Source organism: Salvia splendens, chromosome 4 (genome assembly GCF_004379255.2).
Source record: "Salvia splendens isolate huo1 chromosome 4, SspV2, whole genome shotgun sequence".
NCBI classification, from domain to species: Eukaryota; Viridiplantae; Streptophyta; class Magnoliopsida; order Lamiales; family Lamiaceae; genus Salvia; species Salvia splendens.
This window is the reverse complement of record NC_056035.1, coordinates 16964682-16992352: the sequence shown is the minus strand read 5'-3', so window position 1 is coordinate 16992352 and position 27671 is coordinate 16964682. Positions and strand designations below refer to the sequence as shown.

Genomic DNA, 27671 nt, shown 5'->3' with positions numbered 1-27671 from the left:
ATCTCAACATTTTTGCAGATGAAGGAGACGAATGAGACGACGAAGTATTAAAGGATATCAAACACACGAAAATTATGGCGTATAAGTAAATCACAAAGAACAAATCTTCAATATTTTTCTTGAATAAGTATAATGGAAGATTGAAGGGATTGCCGATGAAGGAGATGGAGGATATGGAGGAAATGGAGGAGTGGTGAAGAAGATGAAGTTGATGATATTGAATCAGTTATCTAATTAATCACGCACAAAGAATCTTAATTGACAGAAGAATAATGCAAGATTGTAGGGATTGTCATAACAAGACACTTGACAAAATATCATTTCTATCCTTATATAATTTTTTATGTTTAAAATAATAATACTTAAGAAATTAATGGATCCATTAGATCTTTTAATCTTAAGATCAGATCAGCTAATCCTATGGTCCAAAATCAGCCTGTATTTTTTTATTTAAAGGCATTTTTGTTTTGATCATTTCCCTATATATATATATATATATATATATATATATATATATATATATATATATATATATAGGGTTGCGTTAGTGTGCTAACTGTTAGGATTGGTATACTGAAAAGCATATTTCGAGCATGTTGCACGGATATAATTGCTTGTATACAATAAACTCTACAATCCACTTTTAACCCAAGGCGAGAAGAATTAATTTTATCTCATTGGTGTTTGCTTATGCATTTATAAGATGTTTCTCAAACATTTAAATGTATAAGAAGCAAATAAGTCTAATTCTTCTGCATAGTAGACTGGTCGTGAACGACGTTCACAGAAGGTGACGTAGTCGGTCCTTTGTAGAAGAGAAATAGAATTTCACAACCTAGATAGGCTTTGGCTACCTATCGTGAAAGGTTGCAGTGTCAGTCCGCATATTTCCTTACCTTAGGAAATAAACGACACTGGTGTGGTATAGCACTGAAGGATCTAACAGTTGGGATAAGTCTTTCTTGCTATTTACTGAAAGACGAGGTTTCGGTGATTGTTATTTCTTAATCATTGTTGACATAACATTGAGCATACGATATTGATCATGCACTACTTTGATTTATCAAATGGTGCGGATTTTTCGCAATCCAAGAATCCTGATATCTTGGGTAGTGGTGATCTATGTCTAGAGGTGCTAGTGTTGTTATTGCAATGAATCGTGTGCTAGGTGAGTCCAGTTTGATAATATCCTCAAGAGGTGTTCGAAAAAGGTTTTATTATTCAGAAACCCGGCCGATTGGAATTTATTCCAGAATAATAAATAAAGATTTTGAACTAGACAACTCCTGGAAAAAGATATTAATTAATTAAAGTCAAATAGCATACTTAAATTAATTAATGGATATTTATATCTTAAACACGGGAAATAATAAATTAAAGAGGTAAAGCCCGGATTACTCGTAATTTGGGATTGGACGGGCAGTCAATATTATTATACTATAGTGGATGATAATAATATTCTATTGGACTTGTATTTAATTAGTAAAAGTCCAACAGGTTTGGCCCAAGTCCAACCTCCATGGATCCCTAATCTGGCCCATAATAACTCTATATAAAAGGAGATTAGAAAGAAGATTAAGAGTGAATTAACACATTAATTTTCGTGCTCCCCTCTGGGAGTGGATGAAAAATCAGTTTTTGAGAAAACTGATATTATGTCTTCTTTCTAATCAAGCCCTTTTCGATTCTGATAAGCTTTGCCCACCCAAAGGTCAGATTCTGAGTTCGGGATACAGATTAGAAGATTCGTGGTTGAGTACGAAGATCTTCATGTGGAGAAGGCGCAAGCAATCGTCGATTCTTTGGAGAATCAGATCGGTAATTCTAAACCGTAGGAAATTCATGAACTAGGTTTTAATTCCTTTTACATGAATTGTGTGCGTTCTTGTATGCAATTGATTGTTTAACATGTAGATAATTTATCCCATAATCGGTCAAATAGATCTGTAGATCTGATTTATTTGTTTTTGTATGACTTCCGCTGTGCAAGGGGCACCAAACCCCAACAATTGGTATCAGAGCCAGTTTTTTGCTCTGATTATATGGATTAATTTCACATAACATGCATGATTCTATTCGTGGCTTGGTTGTTATTTTGTTGGTTAAATATAACATAAGAATGAAACATCGCGTCGGTATTACTATGCCGAACCATGTTTATTAGTTGTCAATATTTGTTGATTCATTATTTGGATAATCATAGCATATAATGATGATTAATAGATTGGGATTGTTGGTTACGTAATTCATGTACGTGAATTTGTTTCAATTGTTTCCTAATGGAGAATCAAAACGGTCGCTTCATGATTTTGCGGAGATATCCGCAAGGAATCTGACCAGCGCGTCGTGGCTGAGACTCGGTCAACTCCAGCAGCTACGGCGAGGGCAACTAACGACGCATGTCGGCGGCGACAGCAGTTCAAGTGGGAGCCATTTTTGTGGGCAGTTTCCAGGCTCGGAGGAAGCTGTTGTCGCAGCCACTGCAGAGACGACAACGTCGCATTAGTGACGACGACGCAGCAGCAGGGATCGGGCAGCGGTGGGTACGACGACGCAGCGACAGTCGCGTCGGTATACCGCAAAGCGACAGAAACGAGGCAGCTGCAGTGACAGCAGCGACGACGTCATCCAGCAGTACAACGCCAGAGCTGTGACATCGACGCAACAGCGTCGAAGAGTCCAGCAGCAGCCGCTGAGATGAAAGACGGTCGACGGAGGCAAGAGCAGGCTGTTATGACAGCGGCGACGCGTGCGCGGGTCTTCGCCATGTGACATCACTTTCCAAATTAGTTAGGGTTTCCTAAACTCTTGAAACTAACTTTGGATTTAATTCAAGATATGATTTTAGAATAATATTTGAATATATCTTAAGTGGATTATCTAAAATTTAATTTTTAATTAAATTATGGATTAATTAGATATGTATTCTTATTTTATGGATTAGATAGATTAAATTCTATCTAGATAAATTCTAAATAAATTTGGATGATAATAATTAATTTTATTTTGTCTTATGGATTTTTGTAGGATTTAATTCTATGTAAATAAATCCAAGATAGACTAGATAAATAATTAATTATGTTTGGATTTTATCCTTATTTTATGGATTTGGATAGATTTGATTCTCTCTAGATAAATCCTAGATAAATTTGGATAATAATTAATTTTATTTTGTCTTATGGATTTATATAGATTTAATTCTATGTGAATAAATCCTAGATAGACTAAGATAAATTTTAATTAAGTTTATCCGTATCTTGTAGATATTGATAGATTTATATCTATCTAGAATATATCTTAGTAGATTTGGATAATTAAAATCCATGTTTATCTTTATCTTGTGGATATTTATAGAATTAATTCTATTTAGAAAATATCCTAGTAGATTTAGATAATTAAATGTATCTCTATCTTATAGATATTGATAGATTTGTATCTATCTAGAATATATCTTAGAAGATTTAGATAAGTGTTAATCCAGTATTGTAATTATCTTTTGGATTTAAGATAGATTTAGTTCCATCTAGTTAAATCCTAGTTGAATTATTTAATATTAATTCTATTTTATCCTAATTTTATGGATATAAATAGATTTATTTATATTTAGAAAATATCCTAGATAAATTTGGATAAAGATAATACAAGATAGTCCTTATCTAATTGGATTTTGATAAAATTAACTTTATCTAGAATAAATCTTAATCGATATGATATATTCTAGGTTTCTATTCTAAATAATCTAAGATTCTTTAAATCTTGGAATGATTGGATTTTATCTTCGTCTTATGGATTTGGAGAAATTTGTTTTTATCCTGAAATATCCTGATAAGATTTAGATAATGATAATCCAAGGTCAGTTTTATCTTGAATTTTAGGATTTGATTTTATCCATGTAAAATCTAGAATAATTCTAAGAGGATTTAGATAGATTCAATTCTATCTAGATAAATCCTAAATTAGTTTGGATAGTCATTATCCAAATAAATCGTATCAAATCCGAAATTCCTATTTTGGATAAGATAAGGAATTAATTATTTAATTAAATCTCCCTAGATTTATTAAATAATTTCAATAATTATCCAGTGAGATTAATTATCATATTATTAAATGGATTTATCTATTTATTTGGTGTTAATATGTTTTAAGTGGATTATCTGTCTTATCTACTTATGTGATGATTATGCAAAAATCATGTTTAAAATGACTAAGCGATAATTACAACAGTGCGTTGTATATGGTCTCCATAAATTGGTCTATATATGAAGCAGTTTATAATATTATCGCGACCCACCTTAGTGGGAGCAATAATCCTACGATATAGCAAGTTCATAAGATTAGACTTCTTAATGGTAAATTGTTTAAACTGGAAGCATGTTTCTAATATTATCGCGACCCACCCGAGTGGGAGCCATAATCCTACGAAATTGCAAGTTCATATGATTGAACATATTTATAAGATATCTATGGAATTTTGTTAGTGGCGTGCCACCTTCCCTAGAAGGAGTATCAAAACAGAAACGAAATTCCTAGATGCTAATATTTATGGTTAAAGCTTAGGCAATGTTTGGCGGCCATGCCACCTTAGTGGTCTCTGGACTATTCGTCGGTATTGTGACCAGGAAATTGTTGTAATCCAAATTTGTATGACCTCCCTAGAGGCGTACTTATTTTGGTTGTCACGGTTGCGAGATACATAAATTGTTTTGTGGTTGTTTGCGATTATGTATTAAGCATAGTATGTGATAAATAGTTTTATTTCTTCTCAGCCAAATTCTTAATAATGTCTGTGAACCTTAAAGAAATCAAACTCGAAGGCCAAAATTATGTAGACTGCAAATATTAAATGGATAAGATTCTCATTGCTTAAAACTTAAAGTTTGTACTCACCAGTTCATGTCCTCCGTTTCCTCGACAAAATTCTATAAAGAAAATCCAAGAATGCATTTCATGCATGTACTTGACAAGTTCTTTGAGATAGAAGGTCAAACTACTTTCTTTTAAGTAGTAAGATATGACTTGGTTTATACCGATGATAAAGGGATATCCAATGAGGACGTTGTCCAGATTCTATTGGAACATCCAAAAGAGATAGAATGTTTTGATGAATCTTCTGATTCAGTTACTCAAATAGTTTCTACACTCAGTTCATCGCCAAATGTAATAGGAAGTGATTATTTGAAGGTTGTTACTTAAAAGTTGGAAACCTTCGGCATTGTATTCACTTTATTACTTTTGGAGAAAGATAACATGATAGTTGGCGAATTCATTAAGGTTGCATATTTCCTATGTCTTAGTTCAACCGAACAGAAGACTAGCAATGGAAAGAGGGAAGAGTTGAATTGGCATCAATGAAAGCTATAAAGGCAAGAAATATTTGGTGAAAAGGCAAAGAGAAGATACATTGTAAGTCGGATTGACCTCTTATATAAAGGACAATGACTTAGACAACAATGCAACTTCTAAAGAGAGATCTAAATCCAGTTAGGCAGTTGTTGCAGTGGGAGCTATTTATTTATGCTCACTTTATTATTTTGTTTTGATGTTAGAGATTTTGTTTTATTGGTACAGTCTTGTTTAGAATGAATTTATATTCAGTTTATAAACTCATTTATGATTCTACGATGTTCAATTTCATTTTATAATGCTTGCATTATTGAGAAATGTGGATCGAATATCTATCATAGTACCATAGAAAAACAAATTATACATCATAGTATCTAAACAATATAATTGCAAAAGATTGAGTATAACACCACAGTTCAACTTCTTAAACAATGAATGATAAAGTATTTATGGTACTTAATCATAAGGCCAAGAAAGTACTTAGTAATTGTTCAAACTGATTTTGTCTAACTCAAGTGACTATCGAGATTTTAACAGCTTACTTGTTAAATAGCTTGAAAGTCAGGTAAGTCTGGTTGATGCACAATAAGTTAGAATCTTTTGATGGTTCAAGGGATTCAGAATACTTATAGAGGTGCGACATAGAAAGACTAGCAAGTCTTAATGGTTTATACCATAGGAGACGAGCAATGAGTTAAGATCAGTAGTGGGAGCTAAATCCTAGTTGACTACTCCAAGCATTCTTCTAAAGAATGGGATAGTCATATAAGAAGATATCGAAGTCTCTTGAAGACAAGTTCGATAAGTGAACAGTTTTACTCAATAACACCTTATCATGATGGGATATACGTTGGAAACAACGAGTTATACCTTAAAGAAACTACCATAACATCAATACCTTCTACAACACATGAGTTGTGGACTAGAGGCAAGTTTAGTCCAGCACATCTCAAGGTGTAGACTTATTCCAACACATGTTTTGGAAAAGGTATCCAAGTAATTGGAGTTGTGTATTGAGGTATGTTTTAAGGTTATCCCAAATGATAGAAAATGTACATGTTCTATAATCTTCAAGGCAAGATGGGTGTTTGTTTACACGAATACTAGATTCTTTGATGAAGATTATGTGAAGAACTACAAGCCTAACAAGCATGATAATTCTCAAAATAATGAGAATATCTATTTTCCATCTTAACCAAGAAACTAAGAAAATCAACATTTGTACCTAAGATTGTAAGAGTCATGTCGTAGTGGGAGCGTTCTTTGCGAACATAATAAGTTCATTGGCCTAAGAGAGTCTTTAGACTCAGTCTTAGATCAACTTGAACCTAATCCATGTAACTACAAGGACGCATTGACTCATCAGATAATCATTCTTGATAAGATGATAGATTCTGAATAACAATCTTAAATAGACAAGAATGTTTGCAAGACTTGCGATACTACCCATAGACTATTTTAGCCAGTGGGAGCTAGTGGATCTGCAAGTGTAAACAGAGATCTTAAAAGGCTAGAATAATGGCTGAACAGTTATACCAAGAGAGAATCATATTCTCGCATGCCATTCTGCCTAAGTCGATCTGTATCATATTGTCTATTGTAGCCTACATAAATTAGGATTTATGTACTCTGATTGTCAAGACAGTTTTCTTTAATAGAAGTCTTGAGGAGATCATATGCATGGAACATCTTAATGGTTATGTAATAAATGGCAAGAAACAAGTGATTTGGAAGTTTATGTAGATCATTTATGGTCTTAGGAAAGCATCTAAATCATAGAACATGTGTTTCATGCACGTTGTCAAATCTTTTGAATTTGACCAGTGCCCTTAACAAAGCTACAAGTACAAGAAAGTTGAAAGTGCACTATGTATGGTATTCTTGGTACTCTACGATGATGGCATCTATAAAAGTTGATAAACAACTAAGAGGGTTATCTAGAGTAGGAAACTGGTCGTCTACCCAGTTTAAGGATGATGGATTTAAGATAATCTAGTTACATTCTAAGCATCTATGTCATTAGATTGCTAGAAAAAGAATGTTATGTTTCTTAAAGAATCCTACATATACACAATACTTAGACACTTTAGCACTGAAAATTCCAAGAAAATGTTTTACTTTTCTAGATGAAATTATCTTGTCTCTAGTAAGTGTTTTACGACACTGAATGAGATCAAGAGGAATGAGACAAGTTCCGTAATTGGAAGTCTCGATTATGCTATGATGTGTATTAAGTTAGATATTAGCTTTGCTTTTGGCATAGAAGCTTGATATCATATTAACCATGGCCAAGGACATTGGATTGGTAAAGAATATACTATAGTGCTTGAAAATGACTAAACGGTATGCTCTAGTTTACCAGACATCCATGTTATGCCCTTTAGGTTACATCGACTCGATTTTATAATTGATTGATGATCGAGTTATCCTCTGACTATGTGTTAACGTTATGAGTTGAAAACTGAGTCATGAAGGAGTGTGATTACATCACAGACTCTATCATGAAAATTACAAGTGTAGTTTCTTCGGAAACTGCTAAGGTAGTTATTCATCTCAGTAATTTCCAGATAGCTTTGACCGTGAATCCGAGTATGCCTATGAGTATTATATTTTGTTATGATTACTCTAGCCAGGTGTCTAACTCGAGGGAAACACGATCTGATAAAGCTAAGCAATCACATAGAGATGAAGTATGAAATTAATTAAGGATTAAGTGCACAGCAAGACGTTATGGTTTCCAAGATATCATCAGAGAACAACCTGGCAGAATTTTTCACAAAATGCCTATATGGCAACATGTTTTACACATGAGGTGAAAAGTATGGTAGTTCGATGTATCATGGCCCGAGACCTGCTTAGAGTATAAGTGGGAGAGTTTTGGCAGTGGGTATACTCGAAAGCATGATTTTGAGTATAAGTGGGAGATTGTTAGGATTGGTATACTGAAAAGCATATTTCGAGCATGTTGCACGGATAGAATTGCTTGTATACAATAAACTCTACAATCCACTTTTAACCCAAGGCGAGAAGAATTAATTTTATCGCATTGGTGTTTGCTTATGCATTTATAAGATGTTTCTCAAACATTTAAATGTATAAGAAGCAAAAAAGTCTAATTCTTCTGCATAGTAGACTGGTCGTGAACGACGTTCACAGAACGTGAACTAATTTACAGTAATAACTAATAACTTTCAATTCTATGTATTAAAATTATCAACACAAAGACATAATTATATCAATACAACATGTAAATTTAAATATCAATATGAAGACATAATTTATCAACACAAGAAAGATTGATAAATTTATGTCTTTATGTTGATATTTTTAACATACAAAATTGATATTTAGTTATTAGTTATTACTGTAAAAAGTTAGTATTTGATCACACACCTTTATATATATATATATATATTAGAGAAAGAAATGAGTATATAAAAATAGGATCACATTCTATTTAAGTTTTTCAATCGACTTTCATCATACTTCGTTTCTATAAAGTAGTGCTAGGTCAAAATAGGTCGTTTGATGAGGACAAAATAATACTCCCTTCGTTCCATAGTAATGGAGGCGTTTCTTTTCGGCACGAAGATTAAGAAAAATTGTGTTAGCTGAGTTAAGTAAGAGCATCTCCAATGGTAATAGGCCAACCATAGGCTAGCCACAAACTCCTCCTGCCACGTCATCAGGACTAAAACTTCTTCTGCCACATCATCAGGACAAGCAACTGGACAAGCAATAGGCTAGCCACAATAAACAAAATTATAAAAAACTAATAATTAACAATCACACAAAATACGGAATTAAATTTACGACACAAATACGGGAAAATTCAATATTAATATTTAAATTAAAAAAAGTACATTAATTAAAAAAATTTACATTAATTAAAAAATCTAATGACGTGCAGTCCTCCGCGCCCACAACTCTTCAATTAGATCCTTTTGGAGTCGAATATGAGCATCCACTTGGCGCATGTCGGCATGTGCCTTGAGGCGGCCGACTTCATCGTGAGGTACCCCCCTTCGTACGTTGGGGGCGTGGCTTGGGCCGACTCATTTCACGTTGTTGTTCATTGTACATAAATTAAGATGGAGAGAAAACTCGTTAAAACAAGTGGTGCGAATGAAAATGACGTGCAAATCGCGCATATATAGTGTTTCGAAATTTTTTTAAAAAAAATCGAGCTGGTCGATCGCTCGCCGATCGGGAGCCTGCAATGGCGGCCAGTCGACCGGCGAGCGGATCGGCCAGTGCCTGAGAATCGGCGTCTGCTCGCCGATTTGGCGCTAGCCGACTCCAATGGTTCGGCGAGCGGACCGGCCAGCGCCGGGAATCGGCTAGCCGGTCCGCTAGCCGCCATTGGAGATGCTCTAAAGGGAGAATAAAGTGGAAAATGAAAAATGTAGAGAGATGAAGAGAAAGTAAAGTAGATGTGGAGAAATGTATTGACTTTTATTAAAAATGGAAATGACTCTATTACTATGGAACGTACCAAAATGGCAAAATGACTCTATCACAATGGAGCAGAGGGAGTATTAATTATCTAATAAGTCCAATCACATAAAAATATGAATACTTTTCTATTGAGAAATTGGTCCCTAAAATCATAAATTTTGCCTAAAATTTGGCATATCTCATGTATTTTAAAATTAGTATATAATATCACAAACTTTGCACTTTTTTTTGGTATTTCCCACGACATGTCTATTACTATATTTGACTAACTTACGAGGCTTTTTATTCATACTTGACACGACTAAATCAACGTGGTTTTCAACGTGACTTTTTATCCTATATGTTATGAACTTAAAAAGTGGTTTAAAATATCATAAAAAGTATCACGGTTGCCTACGTAAACTAAGATTTTAATGAAAATATCTTATTTGAGTGAGTTTGGGAAATACCAAATAAGATGCAAAGTTTGTGATATTATAAACCAATTTTAAAATTCATGGGAAATACCAAATTTTAGGCCAAGTTTATGATTCTAGAGACCAATGCCCATTTTTCAATTCCATCGAAATTAATAGAAACATACTCCTATTCATTTAATTCATTCAAAATAACGGCGAACACAACAAAATATTGGTAAGAGATCAATTATTTTTACTATAATTTTCTGATATTAATTTGATAAGGGATGATAATATATTTTATTAATTTACATAAATTTTTAAATTAAAAAAATTAATTAATTAATTAGTGGGCTTAAGCCCTAATAGGGCCATTATAGTACAAATAACATTTAGTTTTAAACTTTTTTTTAACAAAAACGCCCTTTGTGGACAAGGGGGTTTAGGCAGACCCTCAACCCGTAAATACGATCAAAATGTAATGTTCCAAAAGCATGATCTTAGCCCAAAAGTGACTAAGATCTAAACAAGAACATGAAGATGCAAAGTAGAGGTCCCACAAGCCGGGATCCTCCATTCTATCAAGTGGAAAAAAGATGACTAAATACACTAAGGGGAGAAACCAGAAAGGACCAAAATCAACCACCAGAAGAGCTAGATCAACCCACAACTCTACGTCAGAAACTTAAGTTAGGATATCCCAGCTGGTCCATCCTAACTAGCGCAGAGATTGGATCAAAATATGTAAGGGCAGGGGTCTGGACCCCCCTACCTGCCAGAAAATCAGCAGCCTGGTTCCCCTCTCTGTAGATGTGTGAGAATCGAACATGCCGCTGAGCTGTCATGCTCCGGATCAAAGCCATATGGTGTCTAAAATCCGCGGAGCCAAAGTGTCTAGATGACAACAAACTAACCAGAGCCGTTGAGTCCAGCTCTATCCAAATGTGAGTAGAAAGCTCCATAGCCATTTCCAAACCCCGAATCAGAGCCAAAAGCTCCGCTTCAAAGCTCGATGATGCAACTATCGGAGCACAAAAAGCCCGCATAAGGCTTCCGTCAGAACCACGAACCAATCCTCCCTTTCCCGCCGCCAGTGTCGATGTAGAGAAGGCCCCGTCTGTGTTCAGCTTCACCCAAGGTGCATCAGGGGGACGCCATAGGACCATGAGCGACCGCAGAACACGCTGTCTGGGGGAAAAACTAGCACATGCAGATGATGAGTGACCTGCCAAATAACATGTGAATGACGAAAAGGACGACCGCCGTGCTTGCAGCCGTTCCTCTCCGTCCAAAGAAACCAAGCAATCAAACAAGGAACAAGAAAACTAATATGCATGGCGGGAGCCCTCTGGAAAGAGGACCTCCGCCACTGACCTAGTCTAAGTGCAATATCGGTGCTCGTTTGAATCGGTGTGTGCGAAGAAGGAAACCAGGCATCGAAGTACTCCCATGCAGAAATCGCCGACTGACTGGAAAAAAAGACATGGTTGAGAGACTCGACCGAATGAGACCTACAACACTGACACCTAGACGCTAACTCAATTCCCCTCCTCTGCAACTTTTCATCTACCGGCAGCCTACCAAATAGTAACCTCCAAGTGAACACCGACATGGTAGGAGTCAACCCCTGGTTCCAAATAAGACCAAAAATCTCCCTCTTCGGCAGTCTAGTCCGGATGCTCTCCCAGGCTGAGGTCACAGAGAACTCGCCATGGCTAGTCAGACTCCACCGCCTCATATCCTTCGCCCCCAACTCGATCGGCGTGAGTATGATCTGGTCTATCACATCGAGAGGTACGCCAAACCTGAAAGATAAACTATAATGCACGTGTTTTAATGGAATAGTCCGAATTAGATGAAGTAGCAATTAATGTCTTGCGGTTCTATATACTATAGTACTAAAAATTAACTATAACAATTTTTTAAATATTATGTCTTGCGTTCAATATTTTGGTAACCGAAATACAAAGCGAATCTAAAAAAAATACTAATAATATAAATGAAAATTGAGATAGGGAAAAAATCATCATTACCTTCATGGCAACTTCTTTTTTTTCAAAGTCAACTTACTTTGGAATGTGATATTCCATTGCAAAAACATTGATCACAATATTCTTCTTGGTTCCAAAATAACTTAGATCTCGTATTTAGTTTAGTAAATAAGGAGTATGTATTTCACAAAGTCATTGTGATCATTCGTGTCATAATATATTCCAATGTCATTAGTCATTTAAAATAGGTAGTCATTTAAAATAGGAAGTGATATTCCGATGTCATTCGTGTCAACAATCCATGATTGTCAATACAGTTCTTTTCATTCCATAATAATTGGGCATTTCTTTTGGTACGAGGTTTAAGAAATTGATATGTTAAAAGATTAAAATGGAGAGAGTAGAGTAAGAGAAGAAATATAGTATGATAGATGAAGAGAGAGTAAAATATAAGAGGACAACGAATTCGAGAGGTAGACGTTATGAATGATTGATTTGAGATGTTCCAATGGATAAGAAAGTGTTGGAATACATTGATCTTATGGGTTTTGGGGTATTCTAAGAAGCGGGAAAGCAAAAATTCTTGATCACCATCTAATTACTGCGTTGATTGAACAATTGCTTCCGAACACCCATACTTTTCACTTTCCCGATGGTGAGGCCACTGTAACTTTTGAAGATGTCCAAAAGCTTTGGGGGCTAAAAGTGAATGGAGATGTTGTGACGGTTTACAAACCATCACAATCTTCGGAACAATGAGCTAGATATCACTTGGATCTCTTTTGTGTACAACCTGCTGAGGATGAATGGAAGGCCTCATACTGGAAGGCTGCGACACTATCCAAACATCTAAGATTGGAACTAGGTGATGATGGGGATTCATTTGTGTACCTACAACGAGCTCGTGTATATTGCTTGCTTGTTATAGGTGGTTTGCTTGCTCCAAACGGGTCAGACAATAAGATACCACTCTTTTACATGCAATTTTTAGAAGATCCGGATAAGTGTGGTCAGTTGAGTTAGGGTTGTGCAACTCTTGCAATAATATATCATAATTTATGTGAGGCCACGTGTGGTCAAAGGAAAGTCGTGGGAGGCCCTCTGACATTGTTGCATATGTGGGTCTGGGAAAGAATCTCTATTATTCGACCTGAGATGTCAGGTAGCATCGCTGAACCAAGCTACAAGCCATGTGCATCCATGTAAGTTTTGTATGTATTTATAGAATTATACTAGTATTATTTTAAACTTAATTAATTCTAATTTGTATTTTCGTATCTCTTTCTATTGTTTTTGTTATGTGGAGTGGACTTGCTTCAATGATAAGGTCCCCTCAGCATTGCACATAGTATTATAGGGATCAGTTCGCCCGCATGCATGAAAACCAAGTATGTTATATAAATAAATTATTTCTTTCTCTCCAGCTTTGTACTCAATATATTTACTTGTTTGTTGTTTATATGGCAACCGGATGTGAACTGACCCTTGCCCCCTACGTGTGTTGAGAGTCAAGCATGTTGGTCATCGACAATATATTTTTGTTGGGGTTTGGTGCTCCTTGCACAGCGGAAGACTTGTACAGAACAAATAAATCAGACAAGGATCTATGTGACCGATAATTGCATGTTAGAACACAAATAATTCATGCTCAAAGAAATTAAATCCTAAACATGAATACTATGGTTTAGACTTACCGATTTGATTCTCCAAAGAATTGTCGATTGCTCGCGCCTTCTCCACGATGATCTTCAATACTAGACCACAGATCTTCTGACTGGTTCCCGAACTGTATCTCAATATCAGGGTGGGTTGATCTTATCAAAATACTAGGACTCGGATAAAGAAAATAGAAAAATTCCTCACGGATGAGGAGCTAAAAATCTCACGGAGGAGAAAAATCATGAAAAAATCGTCCCCTACTCTTTTTAGGAGTGGACGAATTTTTTCATAAAAATTCAAGTCTATTTTCTGTCTCCTTTATTCTCCTATTTATAATAGTTACATATTGTGGCCCATTTAGAGATCTATGGAAGGTTTTGGATATGGTCTCCCCAAATAGCTTTTTATTAATTAAATTGAACTCACAATTTAATACAAGCTTATATTGGAATATTACGAGCAACCACTACAGAAGTAATATTGCACTGCCCATCCAAATCCGAAATTATAAGTAATCCAGGCTTCCGTTTATTTCCCGCGCTTAAGATAGAAATTTCTATTAATTAATTAATATCTGCTATAGACTTAATTAATTAACATCTTATTAAATCCAAGAGTGGACTTAGCAAGAAACACTTATTTATTATTTATGAAATAATTAAATTCCAACTAGCTAGTTTCTGAATAATAAAAACTTGTTCGAGCTCCTCTTGGGGACATTATCAAACCAGACTTACCAGACGCGCGATTCAACATAATAGCAATCTTAGCACCGCTAGATATTAACCACCACTGCCCAATATATCAGGATTATTGGGTTGCGAAAAACCCGCACCATTTGATAAGTCAAAGTAATGCATAATCAATATCGTATGCTCAATGCTAACGTATGTTGATTAAGAAATAGTTGTTTATCAAAACCTAGTCTTCTAGTAGATAGCAAGAAGACATGTCTTGCTCTTAGATCCGTTCAGTGCTATACCACACCAATGTCATCTTATTTCAGTAAGGCTTAGAAATAATCGGACTGACATTGCAACCTTTCACAATAGGTAGTCAAAGTATATCTAGGTTGTGAAATTCTTCTTTCTCTTTTGCAAAGCATTGCATAGAACCGACCGTGTTACCTTAAAGTGGACGACGCCCACAACCGGTCTACTAAGCAAAAGACTTAGACTTTGTTTACTTCTTATTCATTTAAATGTTCGTAAAACATCTTATAAATGCACAAGTAAACACAATGTAATAATGATGGTGATTCTATTCGTGCGTAACTGCTCGAATAATACCGAATCGGGTTAAAAGTGGATTGTAGAGTTTTTCGTATACAAGCAAGATTCTATTCGTGCTCATTCGTGCCCGAAACATGCTTTTCAGTATACCAAACCTAACAATTTTGCCATATGGTAGAGCTGCATTGTGTAAATAGAGTATTGCGTCAATTTGGATATTCGCAGCCCCTTTTCTACGACATACAAAATCGGTTCCATGTGGAAGGCGTTAAGAAATATGATCGACGGGGTAAAGCTGGGCTAAATTGGACGGAAAGAATACTTACTTTGACAAAGTGCATATTAAAATTCTTTTGAATTACTGGTCTACCGATCATTCAACAACAATGTAGAAGAATGACTTGTGTTGTCTCATTATTTATAATTGATAATGAATTTAATCAACAAATAATAATAGATAACAAACCAAATAAATAAACTTCTTCTTATAAAATGGAAAAATACGGAATTTTATGATATAAACAGCTAAAAACATATACATACACATAACATAGTACAAAAAACATATACATACACATAACATGGTACAACCAGTGAGATCCGTCATGCAAAGAAAATATGGTCACATTCCAATTTGCTATCGTTCCCTTTAATCTGATCTAGAATATAGACATAGGTAATCTTACTCATCCTCTTATGCATAAACGTAAATTGCAGTAGTTCATCCATACCATGTGGCTCTACTAGTTGATGTGTCTGAAATTTGCTTTTTCTTGCTGTTATCTCTTGTCGTTCTTTTTTGTTGTCGTTGGATTACTCAAGTTGAATCGTCAAACTGATCTAGCTGGCCAGATGCATGCCTTCTACCTGCAAAATGGCGGTGAGTGGATCCAATGGAGATTCAGATTGATCAACCTGACTAGATCCGACTTGAGTGAGAGCTCAAAAGCGTTTTCAAAACCTTAATCCACAATACTATTAACTAGTATAGGGAAATAATGATCGATCCCACAGAGATGATGTGTTTAACATTGGTTGAAGACACAAATGGGATGGCTGTTGCCATGCTTCACTACGGTGGGTTAAGTTGAGATTCTTCACTTGAGAGACTAAAATAACTAAAATGATCCACTTGTTAAACAAAATTAAATCTACTTGATCAACTCATCATGTGATTTCTTGAAATGGACAAACAGAATAAGTGGACACTGTCAGTCTCCTGCAAAACGTACGATAAAGTAAAACTTCTCTAACAACTTCATCTTCTTCACAGAATCAATAGAAAATACAAAGCATAAACAGATCTGAACAGTCACAAACAACAAATCTTATCATAACAACTTGTAAATCCAAATCTGCACCTAAGATCTAAACGACACTTACATAAATAAGAAACTAACCCATGATCATGCAGAAATACCAACGCATCTACCAGATCTAAACATCCTAAAACACTTTATCCATAATATTCTTCGCAACTAGACAAAACATAAATCGAAGACTCAGATCCATCTAAATCAAACCGCGACAAAACATTTTTGAGTTAAGATATGCATCATAATAGGAAATCAAACACAGATCAGGGAATTCATGCATAATAACAGAGAAATCCAACGGAAATTGAGATCATAACACTAAGATTACTAAATCTGAAAGTCAAGAGTTTGCAACAAAACGTAAACTAAAGTAGACAAAAGAAACTGAAAATTGTTTCATCGCTCCTTCTCAAAGCGTAATTACAGAGCCAAAGCAAGTTAAGTAACAATAACCAACACCAACACGCTGCTAAGCTAGACTAGACTAAGGACCAAGTGTGTATGTGACAGAATTCAGGAATTTGGAGTAGATTGAGCTGCCTTTTCAGCTCTAGAAGAGAGCTGAATTCTAAGGAGTGTATCTCTGTGTCAATGCATCCCCCCTCCTACTCGCGCTTGACTTCCTATTTATAGAGAGGCGTAGGGCTCTTATCCCTAAGGTACCGTCCTCTCGAATTGTCATTCCTGCCCTTGGCTTTTGGTGGGGGTTTTTAGCTCCATCTTCTATGCGGGACTTCGGCTGGCTCCATTTGATCCCGACTTGATCAGTTCGCGCAGCAAAGCGTCTCCTTTTCCTTCCTCCGTTCGTCCGCCCAACTGATCAGTTCATTTCTTGAATATGGCGGACTTTTATATACACCTGGCTCACATTAGTACGTTAGATTTACAGATTTGAGTGCAGTTTTATCACATAACACATGCATGAAACGAGCCTCATCAGTGTCTAACAAATAATTTTTTTGACAAATTTAAGTATAAAACGCCCATATCCAATTAGACTTAGGCATGTTATCTTTCCAAGAATTGGGCCAAGTAAATTTAAGTATAAAACACCCATATCCAATTAGACTTAGGGCATGCTCACTTTCCAAGAATTGGGCCAAGTAAATTTAAGTATAAAACGCTCGTATCCAATTAGACTTAGGGCATGTTCACTTTCCAAGAATTGGGCAATTCTTGGCCAAATTATGGGAGTTATGATTGTTCACCTTCCACTAATTAATTAGAAGAAGCCTTAAAATTGGGGGTAAGCCCGCCCTGTTCAACAAAAATGGGCAAGAATAGAAATCTTGGGCAATATGTAAGATTTGTTTGTGTATTGGGCTCTCCACCAAGAAATGAACTTGATTTTGCACATTTGCCCATCTTTCCACCTCATTACCTTCCCCACCTTTCAACATTTGGGGTTACTATTTGGGCCATATTTGAATTCAAATCTTATACACTGAATAATGGTGGCTAGAATTATATATGTGTCTAATTCTGCCTCAATTCTTGAAAAAATTTAATCTTAGAAATGTTAGAATTAAAATTATTCTAAAGTGAACAAACACATCCTTATAATTAATAGAGCGTTTTAGGAAATATTCATTACACCACTTTTATGGAAAATATAATCTTTAAACATGAAAATTACTAATAATAAACCGTGTAAAATAAAGTGATTATATGTAAATATTACATTCCTAATTTTTAGTGATTTAATTGTATCCAATTTAGTACTCTCCCGTCTCTAAAAAGCATGAACAATTCCCTGAAAAAGTATGAATATTCTAAATTTGAAAAGTTTACTCTCTAAAAAAGTGGGACTCATTATCCACTAACAGTAATTTTAATCTTTTCTCTCTATTCCTCTCTTACTTTACCAATTATACACTAAAACTCGTATCGAACCAAATATTCATACTTTTGAGGGACGTATCTTCTACCTGATCTTATCTTCTTTTTGAACATATAGCTATTGATTTCTCAATCAAAAACCTTATGCAACCATGTTGGCTTTGGAGGATGATTAGCTATTTGTTGGTGCTAGGTTCCCAGCAATCACAATCTTTTTATGTACTACCTCCGTCTGATAATAGAAATTCACATTTGACTTGGTATGGATTTTAAAATATGTAAATGAAAGTGAGTTAAAAATTTTAGTGGGTTATAAGTCTCACTTTTATATATGAGTGTTATAATGAAATGAGTTAGTGGAATGTGAGACCTACTTACCATTTATAGTAAAAATGAAAGTGGACTCTAACTGTGAGACGGACTAAAATGACAAAAATGAACTCTTATTGTGAGAAGGTGGTAATAATATTTATTTTATTTACACTTTTGTTCGCATTTTTTTTATTTTGCTATTTTTTTCGTTTTCATTTTTTGAACTCTCAGACTGAAACAATTAATCGTAGGTTACATAATGCACTCCATACTCTCTTTGTGGAATATGAAACTTGGTATAATAGCTGTCACCAAGTGCACTCTTCTAGTGCTCACACATATGATTTTGGTCCTTTTGAATTTGCCACAAATTATAATAATTTAGTCGATCTAGACTTAATGGCACAACTACAAGATCTATGAAGTAATAATAATTTAGTCGATCTAGACTTAATGGCACAACTACAAGATCTATGAAGTAGTATTAATAGGACTTGAGTTACTAGTGAATCAGGTATATATTTGGAAACAACCTTATTTTTCAAGATGCGGGTCGTCATAGCCTACACATCAACACCATTAGCAGATTTTCAATGAATGATAAAGAGTTTTCGATACTCTCAAGAATGGTCAATGCGATTTTGCCAAATCAGCTTCCACCGTCATCATTGAGCAAACTTTTAGTAATTGCGTTGTGTCTTAGGTGACAAAAGGAGTCAATTTCACACCAAAATCAGGGAAACCACTATGTTAATGATCTGGCAAAGATGGAAGTGCGAAACAAGCTATAGATTGTGGGACACTTGTGTGGAGAGTGATGGTAAAGATTTTACCCATGATGAGGCCGACGATGCCTAACAATGACAATGAGGCGGTAAGTGACAAGCACAACCGAATTGAAAAAGGTAAGCTAGGTAAGAGAATTATGTGCTCTTTCATTTTTCAACTAAATTGTAGATACATAGACAACTAATTTTTTTTTGAAAAGTAACTATAAAAGTTTAAGTTGAGCTCGATCCATTTTTTCTTTTTCCCCTTTTTGTGTGTTTTTCAACCATGTCAAAAAAGTTTTAAATTTCTTTTCTTTTCTAAAAAAAATCTTTAAAAAATCAGGATTTTCTCTACACAAGAACCTTCAAAACCATCAAAACTATGTTTCGAATCGGAACCGGTCCAGAACTTGAACGCCAAATAACTACACGGTCCGATTACGATTCCATATTTGTCGAAACCCAAGCTAGCAATTCTTGAATTTTGGGCAGTGAATATAAAAATAAAAGATAAAACTAAAAGGAGTTGGTCTGGACCATGTTGTCCTTTCTTGGGGTAAATACATAACTAATACAAAATGTATCACCTTTGTTTCATATTAGTACAAAAAAATTGAAATTGACATAAATCATACAAAAAGTTTCATTCGTGTTTCAATTTAGTACATTCTGTTATATGTGTTTAAACGGCGTTAATTCTTTGTCTATGTGAAGTACAAAATGTTTCATTATTGTTTTATATTGGTACAAAAAGTTTTTTGATTGTTTCATACTGGTACAAAATTTTTTATCATTATTTCATGGTTTGTACGTCGTATAAGGGCATCCGCAATGGGCGGACGATGGCACGCCCGATGGCGCGCATCGTCCGCGCCATTGTGGGTGCGCGCCATAGGGCGCGGACGATAGTCGCGCCCTATACTTCGGTCGCGGAGGATAGCGCGGACGATGGTCATCGTCCGCCCCATTGCGGCTGTCGCGGACGATGGCCGCGGACGATGGCCATCGTCCGCCCCATTGTGGAGGTCGCGGAAGATCAACTGCGGACGATGGCACGCGGTTTCGTTTTTTTATAAATACCGTTCATTTGTAACATTTCATTTCACTCGATTTCATTTTCGAAACTTACATTTACATAATTACTACGAAATGGATTCAAGCCCTAATAGTCCTACGTTTTTTTTTTATTAGTTCAATGATGTAACTTTTTTTATTAAAACTTCGCCGTTTGTTATTTAGACCGTTTTTTATTTACTCGTTACTTGTTATTTGAAAACAGTTAAATTAATTAAACAAAACAATAAAATGATAATGTGGCGCGCCATAGGGCGCACCTAAGGCGCGCCCCACTGCAGGTGGGGAGGTAGGAGGATAAAACTGCTGACGTGGCGCGCCATAGGACGCCTCATTGCTAATGCTCTAAGTAAAAAAATTAACACCGTTTAAACATATATAACGGAATGTACTAAATTATAACACGAAAAGAAATTTTTTGTGTGATTTATATCAACTTCAAACTTTTTGTACCAATATAAAATAAATATGATACATTTTGTATGAGTTTTGTATTTACATTTCGTGGATAAAATCTAGTGAGAGAAGAGCAGGAGAGAGAGAGAAAACTCGCTATCTGAAACCAATTAATTGGATTTGTTTATATTTTTATTGAACTAGGATATTATGGCTTGGATACACTTGCTTACAGGAAAGCGATCAACTCACAAATTCTAATCAGTAGAAGCTGTTTGCGTTGTTAATGGAGACAAATATGCAATCTTCCCTCTCATTTCCGCAATCCACATACATGCCAATTCTTGGTGGCATCGCCGACAAAAGTCAATTCCACTCAATTCTCCTCTCTCTATCCACCACTTGATCACTCTCTTGTGCGCATGACTCACGAATTCCGTTAATTTCCCAAATTCCAATTCCTGAAATCCAGCAGCTAACAGACATGGCCGCGGCGGAGGGGATTGGGAAGAGAGTGCTCGACGAAGGCTGGCTGGCGGCGCGCTCCACGGAGGTCCACTTCACTGGAGCCGAGCTGACCACCTCCCACCCTCCCACCTCCGATCAGCCCCCCTGGATGGAAGCTGTCGTTCCTGGAACGTAATTACGTTTTTCTAGACACTGAATTTTTCTCTTTTCCCACATTTCAATTGTTCTGGTCCGATTGCTTTCATGTGCTCAACATTGACTGTGATCTAACTTGCTTTCACTGGCGATGATAATATATGATTGAGAATTAGATACTGGATGTATGTTTTTCTATCTGCGAAGTCATTTTCGAGTGAATATAGGGTGGTTTTGATTGCAGTGTTTTGGCTACCCTTGTGAAGAACAAGCTTGTGCCTGATCCCTTCTATGGTTTGGAGAATCAGGCAATATTGGATATTGGCAACTCCGGAAGGGAATATTACACCTTCTGGTTTTACACAACGTTTGAGTGCAAGTTGGTATGTCTGCTTCTTTTGTGTTTCGTTTCTTTAATTTAGTTATTTGACCTCATATATTATGATGTTCCTATCTGCCTGTGTGATCTGTGAGTGAATGCCATATAATGTGGCTCCATTCCCATCATAAATCCTTAACATATTCACTTTTCTAAAATAAAAATGGGTGTTTATTTTTCCTGGAAAATGGATAATAATGTGTGTGAAGCTTTTCCTACGCCATGAGCACATGTGTCATGGAATAACGTGGCATTTAGTTACCTTATTAATATCCTTGAGAGATGTACAAGACCGTAGTTCTATATCCGGATGACCTATTTTCTGTAAAACCCAATCACATTTAAAAGTTACCTGAAATAGTGACTCTCATAGTGGAGCACAACTGAACTTTATACTCAGTTATAGGTCATTATACTCTGTTTCTGGCTCGAAGTCTTACATCTAATATTTTTCTGTAGACATGAAGTTCATACATTCAGGTTCTGTCTTATTCCTGTTCTTGTAAATTTATTTCAGTCAACGAATCAACACGTGGATCTAAACTTCCGTGCTATAAATTATTCCGGAGAAGTTTATTTAAATGGACACAAAGTGTTGCTGCCTAAGGGGATGTTCCGAAGACATTCAATTGATATAACCAATATTCTGAATTCAAATGGTAAAAATTTGCTTGCTGTCCTGATTTATCCTCCTGACCATCCTGGAAAAATTCCCCCTGAAGGTGGTCAAGGTGGTGATCATGAGGTATTCCTTGAATTCACCATAACTAGCATTTCTTTAAGGCTATTTAGTTTTCATACTTGTTGGAAATACACTGAGAAGTTGATAGGCCATAATAAGTTTTGAGAAGATTGGGAAGTTAAGAGTTGAATTTTCGGATGAGTTACCTTTCCATTTTGATGTAAAAAACTATTTCTTTGAGTTTCTTTTTTTTTTCCTGCTATTGTATTGCCTGTTTGATTGATTCTTTGTTTCACTATTTCAATGCAATGTACAGATTGGGAAAGATGTTGCAGCTCAATATGTAGAGGGTTGGGATTGGATGGCTCCTATAAGGTGATTGTTTATTTTTCATGTCTAGTAATGTTTCCTTAGTTCTTCTGTCAAATGGAAATTTATTTATTGAAGAAAAGTTCCTCTTCTTTTGGAGCTCTGTTACAGCCATTAGGCAGTTGAATTAGTACAACCATTTCTCCTGTTTCAGTAATTTCATGAAGTTCCTAGTATGTGAAAGGTCCAATCAAGAAGTTATCTCGGATTTTTCAATATTGTGAATAAGTCTTCTAGACTTCTACTAATCTTATCTCAATTTTGGGGGTAAGATAATGAACTTTTTTCGTCTTGTTTTTATATTTCAAATTAACGTATACGCTCAACTAATCATATTACATTATCTTCTTCACACAAGAACAGCAGACACTTTACTCCTCATCTTTTGAAAAATGCAGTGTAGAATGAAGTGAAAACGATATTAAGCTGCTTGTTAGTTTATGTTAAACTTCGGTAAACAAAGAACATAAATTCTTTTTTCTCCTGGTTCATTACCAAGTTCCGTAGCTTCTGCTTTATAAGGTTTCTAAGCTTAATTATAAAGTTTTAGATCCTTGTAATTCATTGGTTTGTTGAAAGATTATATCTATGAACAATGTGACTCTTTTGTTTCTGTCGATGCTTGATGCCCAAAGGCTTAGATTCCTGTTTGATTTTTTTTTCAGAGATAGGAACACTGGCATCTGGGATGAGGTGTCTCTTTCTATTGCTGGGGTAAGCTTTCCACTAAAGTGCATGTAGTGTTTTAGTGATTCATCAATGTTATATTGCTCGACCTTTTTAATACCAGTACTAGATATGAAAATATAGTTTAGTAACACCCTTTGTCTTTGGCTGAGACTTTGAAGTTGGATATTGTCTTTTCCTAAATATGGTAGACATAGGTAATGAGTTCTAATAAGAAATCAATGCTATAAACCTTTTGTTACTGCTGAATATTTTCTATTATTTCATTTTTCGACTCACGCCATGCTTTCATGCAGCCAGTGAAGATAATAGATCCTCACTTAGTCTCCACATTCTTTGACAATTACACTAGGGCTTACCTTCATACAACAGTGGAGTTGGTGAATAAGAGCAGATGGGTTGCTGAGTGCTCTGTGAAAATTCAAGTTGGAACTGAACTTGAAGGGGATATTTTCCTGGTAGAGCATCTTCAGACTCAGCATCTGTCCATTCCTGCTGGATCCAACGTGCTATATACATTACCCGAGGTTGGTTTATCCTTGTAGCTACCAATTTTGCTTTTAATAATCTTCTTTCTTTTCTTGGGCTTCCTATCTTGTAGTACTTTCGTTTTTCTTTTTTTTTTTGTTATCATGATTTGAGAAATTCAGCACTTGGAGTAAATTCCCGTGGTTCTATACTAATTATACTAATTAAACTGATAGAACTTCTTATAATATTGATTTATTTACAGCTATTCTTCTACAAGCCCAACCTTTGGTGGCCCAATGGAATGGGAAAGCAATCTCTTTATAATGTACAAATAACAGTTGATGCGAACTATCATGGAGAGTCTGATTCTTGGAGTCAGCATTTTGGGTTCCGCAAGATAGAAAGTCACATAGATACTGACACTGGTGGAAGGTATTAAAACATCATAGGCTGAGGCAAATTTATGCTTGAATTCCCTTATGTGAACTTTTTGATTGCTTTCAGACTATTTAAAGTCAATGGAGAGCCAATATTCATCCGAGGTGGTAATTGGATACTATCAGATGGGTTGCTACGGCTTTCAAAGAAACGCTATAAGACAGATATTAAGTTTCACGCTGACATGAATTTCAACATGATGCGCTGTTGGGGTGGTGGAATTGCTGAAAGGCCTGAGTTCTATCATTACTGTGACATCTATGGTCTTCTGGTCAGCCTCACTGTTCCTATCTCCTCACTGTCTATTATTTGTTCGCATTCTTGTACTAGTATGTGTGTATTCAGTGTGTGATAGAGTTGGAACTGAAGTAGGACGATATGACAATGGAGATTTTCTTGCAGGTTTGGCAAGAATTCTGGATAACTGGAGACGTTGATGGACGAGGTGTTCCAGTATCAAATCCCAATGGTCCTTTGGACCACGACCTTTTTTTGCTATGTGCTAGAGACACTGTGAAGCTGCTTAGAAATCATCCTAGTCTTGCTCTATGGGTTGGAGGTAACGAGCAAGTTCCCCCGGAAGATATCAACACGGCACTGAAAAATGATCTACAGCTTCATCCTTATTTCGAGAGCTCTGTCAACTGTAAGCATTCTGTGGAGGAGATTTTCCCGATTTCAAAGGATCCTAGCCAGTATCTGGATGGGACCCGTATCTACGTCCAAGGATCCATGTGGGATGGCTTTGCTAATGGGAAGGGGGACTTCACTGATGGTCCCTATGAAATACAGTATCCTGAGAACTTTTTCAAGGATGACTTCTATAAGTACGGCTTCAATCCCGAGGTTGGTTCGGTGGGAATGCCTGTTGCGGCTACTATTAGAGCCACGATGCCCCAAGAGGGTTGGCAGATTCCTCTGTTTAACACGTTGCCAAATGGTTACATTGAGGAAGTCCCCAATCCTATCTGGCAGTACCATACTTATATACCGTATTCAAAACCAGGGCTGGTTCATGATCAAATTTTACTATACGGAACACCTAAAGATCTCGATGACTTTTGTCTAAAGGTATGTGTAATTCTTATGTTACTTGTGAAGATCATGTTTTCTGCTACCTATGTAAATACGTGATTGTCTGTTTCAGGCACAACTGGTTAACTACATCCAGTACAGAGCTCTCTTAGAAGGTTGGACCTCCCGTATGTGGAGCAAGTACACGGGTGTCTTGATTTGGAAAACGCAAAACCCTTGGACAGGTCTACGGGGTCAGTTCTACGATCATCTCCACGAACAAACAGCGGGGTTTTATGGTTGTCGTTGTGCTGCAGAACCAATTCATGTCCAGCTAAATCTGTCTACATATTGGATAGAGGTAGTAGACATTAATATTGATCGTATTACTTGATTTACTGAACGATAACAATGTATGGGGCTCTGTATGCAGGTAGTGAACACCACGTCCAATGATCTATCCGACATGGCTATAGAAGTGTCGGTTTGGGATCTGGAAGGAGCATGCCAGTACTACCAAGTCTTTGATAAGTTCGCTGCACCATCTAAGAGAACGACACCTACTTTTGAGATGAAATATCCGAAGTCTGAGAGCCCCGAGCCTGTTTATTTTCTTCTCCTCAAGCTGTATAAGATGTCAGACTACGAGATCTTATCCAGAAACTTTTATTGGCTACATCTGCCTGGTGGCAATTACAAGCTTCTGGAACCATACAAACAGAGACAAATCCCCCTCAAGATCACTTCTCTGACTTTTATTAGAGGATCCAGGTACGAGGTGAGGATGCACATTGAGAACACATCAAAGAAGCCAGATTCAAGAATCCTACGGCATGGAAACAGAAATCTGGATATGTCACTGTGTCCCGAGAGAGAGAGGGAGGCTAATAAGAGCTTGTTTGGGAAGATGTTGAAGCACTTTTCGCATGAAGACAATGGTGCTGGTGTTGTTGAAATCAGTGGAAGTGAAACTGGGGTTGCCTTCTTCCTTCAGCTCTCTGTTCATGCTTCAGGGGAAGACAAGAAAGACACTCGGATCTTGCCAGTTCATTACTCGGACAACTATTTCTCAGTTGTACCGGGGGAGGTGATGACGGTAATCCTAAACTTTGATGTCCCTGAGGGTGTCACGCCCCAGGTTATGATCAACGGTTGGAACTACCAAAGCGGGCTTACCGTTGGCTAGCTGCTGTTCGAAGCACAAATCATGGATGTTGACATCCTTAGACTATGATCAGAGCAGAGAGTGTTGTATAAATGTGTTTGTACGCCTGTCTACGTTTATGTAATCTGTATCTTATAAGTGTACACTATTAAGGTGTAGAACTAATCATTGTTTCATACCGTCTTATCTACAATACATTGATAGTCTATTTTTTTTGGTAGTAGTATTTTATAATAAAGGATACAATAAGTGAATACTAGGTCCATTTTAACACTGAGTTTTAATATAAAAGTAGATGAAATAGGAGAGATAGAGATAAACAGTTATTGTGATAAAGCAAAGTTGTTGTGATCCAAAATGAATAATGAGTAGTACTACTAGCTAGTATTCAATTCCTTAACAGTTGCGAAATAAGAGCATTGGCAACGTGTCTCATTGCTGGCTTGGACTCGTCTTGCGCTCGAGCTCGTAGAGGAGAGCTGCTATGGAGGGCGAGCAAAATGGCTAGCCATCGCGCCACGTACCCCCCACAAGGAGAGCTGTCATTGAGCGGTGACGCCCTCTTGCTGGCCCGCGAGAGAGCGTCGTAATTTGACTGTTGAAAATTATTTTTGAAAAAAAATTGGAAAAAATAAAAATAAAAATTAGTACTCCCACCGTCCCATTACACGTGACACATTTCTTTGGGGAACAAGTTTTTAGGTAGTGGTATTTAATGGTTAAATGAAGAGTAAAACCTACAACATGGGCTCTAATCCAAGCCCCCTAGCTCAAGTGGTTGAGAAGGGTGGCAAGGATATGGCACCATCCTGGAGGTCTTGAGTTCGACTCCTGGATGGCGCGACTTTGGGATTAATTTCCCTGTGGGCCTATTCAAGGTTGTTTCCTTGAACTTTGGGATTAATTTCCCTGTGGGCCTGTTCAAGGTTGTTTCCTTGAGGCTTGGCAAGCTTTCGAGCCTGTACGCGTCTGAGGGTGGTGGGTAGTCTATCGGGGCTGAACTCGTCGGAGGGAGTGCAGTCTACGAGCCAACATTGGCTAAGCTAAAGTATTCGAGCCACGAGGGACTGTGGCG

At 36.5% G+C, this 27671-nt stretch overlaps 1 protein-coding gene across 2 annotated transcripts; it reads left to right on the top strand.

Annotated features, from left to right (window-relative positions):
• Positions 1 to 20994: 20994 nt before the first annotated feature.
• LOC121798907 (mannosylglycoprotein endo-beta-mannosidase-like) lies at positions 20995 to 26804 on the top strand. Of its 2 annotated transcripts, XM_042198165.1 has the most exons (11): positions 20995 to 21427; positions 21636 to 21774; positions 22288 to 22515; positions 22769 to 22827; positions 23487 to 23535; positions 23805 to 24035; positions 24242 to 24411; positions 24484 to 24688; positions 24820 to 25488; positions 25565 to 25792; positions 25865 to 26804. In XM_042198165.1, exons 1-11 carry the CDS (start codon positions 21273 to 21275, stop codon positions 26615 to 26617), a joined length of 2886 nt encoding a protein of 961 aa, XP_042054099.1. In that variant the 5' UTR covers positions 20995 to 21272; the 3' UTR covers positions 26618 to 26804. The 2 variants fall into 2 exon arrangements, with proteins under 2 accessions (XP_042054099.1, XP_042054100.1); XM_042198166.1 differs by lacking the exon at positions 22288 to 22515.
• Positions 26805 to 27671: the final 867 nt, after the last annotated feature.

Bases quoted from the DNA above. Each gene is read 5' to 3' on its own strand.
- LOC121798907 (XM_042198165.1), top strand. From the start codon at position 21,273: ATGGCCGCGGCGGAGGGGATTGGGAAGAGAGTGCTCGACGAAGGCTGG. The intron at 23,536-23,804 runs GTAAGCTTTCCA...GCTTTCATGCAG, and splicing joins TGTCTCTTTCTATTGCTGGG to CCAGTGAAGATAATAGATCC. The intron at 25,793-25,864 runs GTAGTAGACATT...CTCTGTATGCAG, and splicing joins TGTCTACATATTGGATAGAG to GTAGTGAACACCACGTCCAA.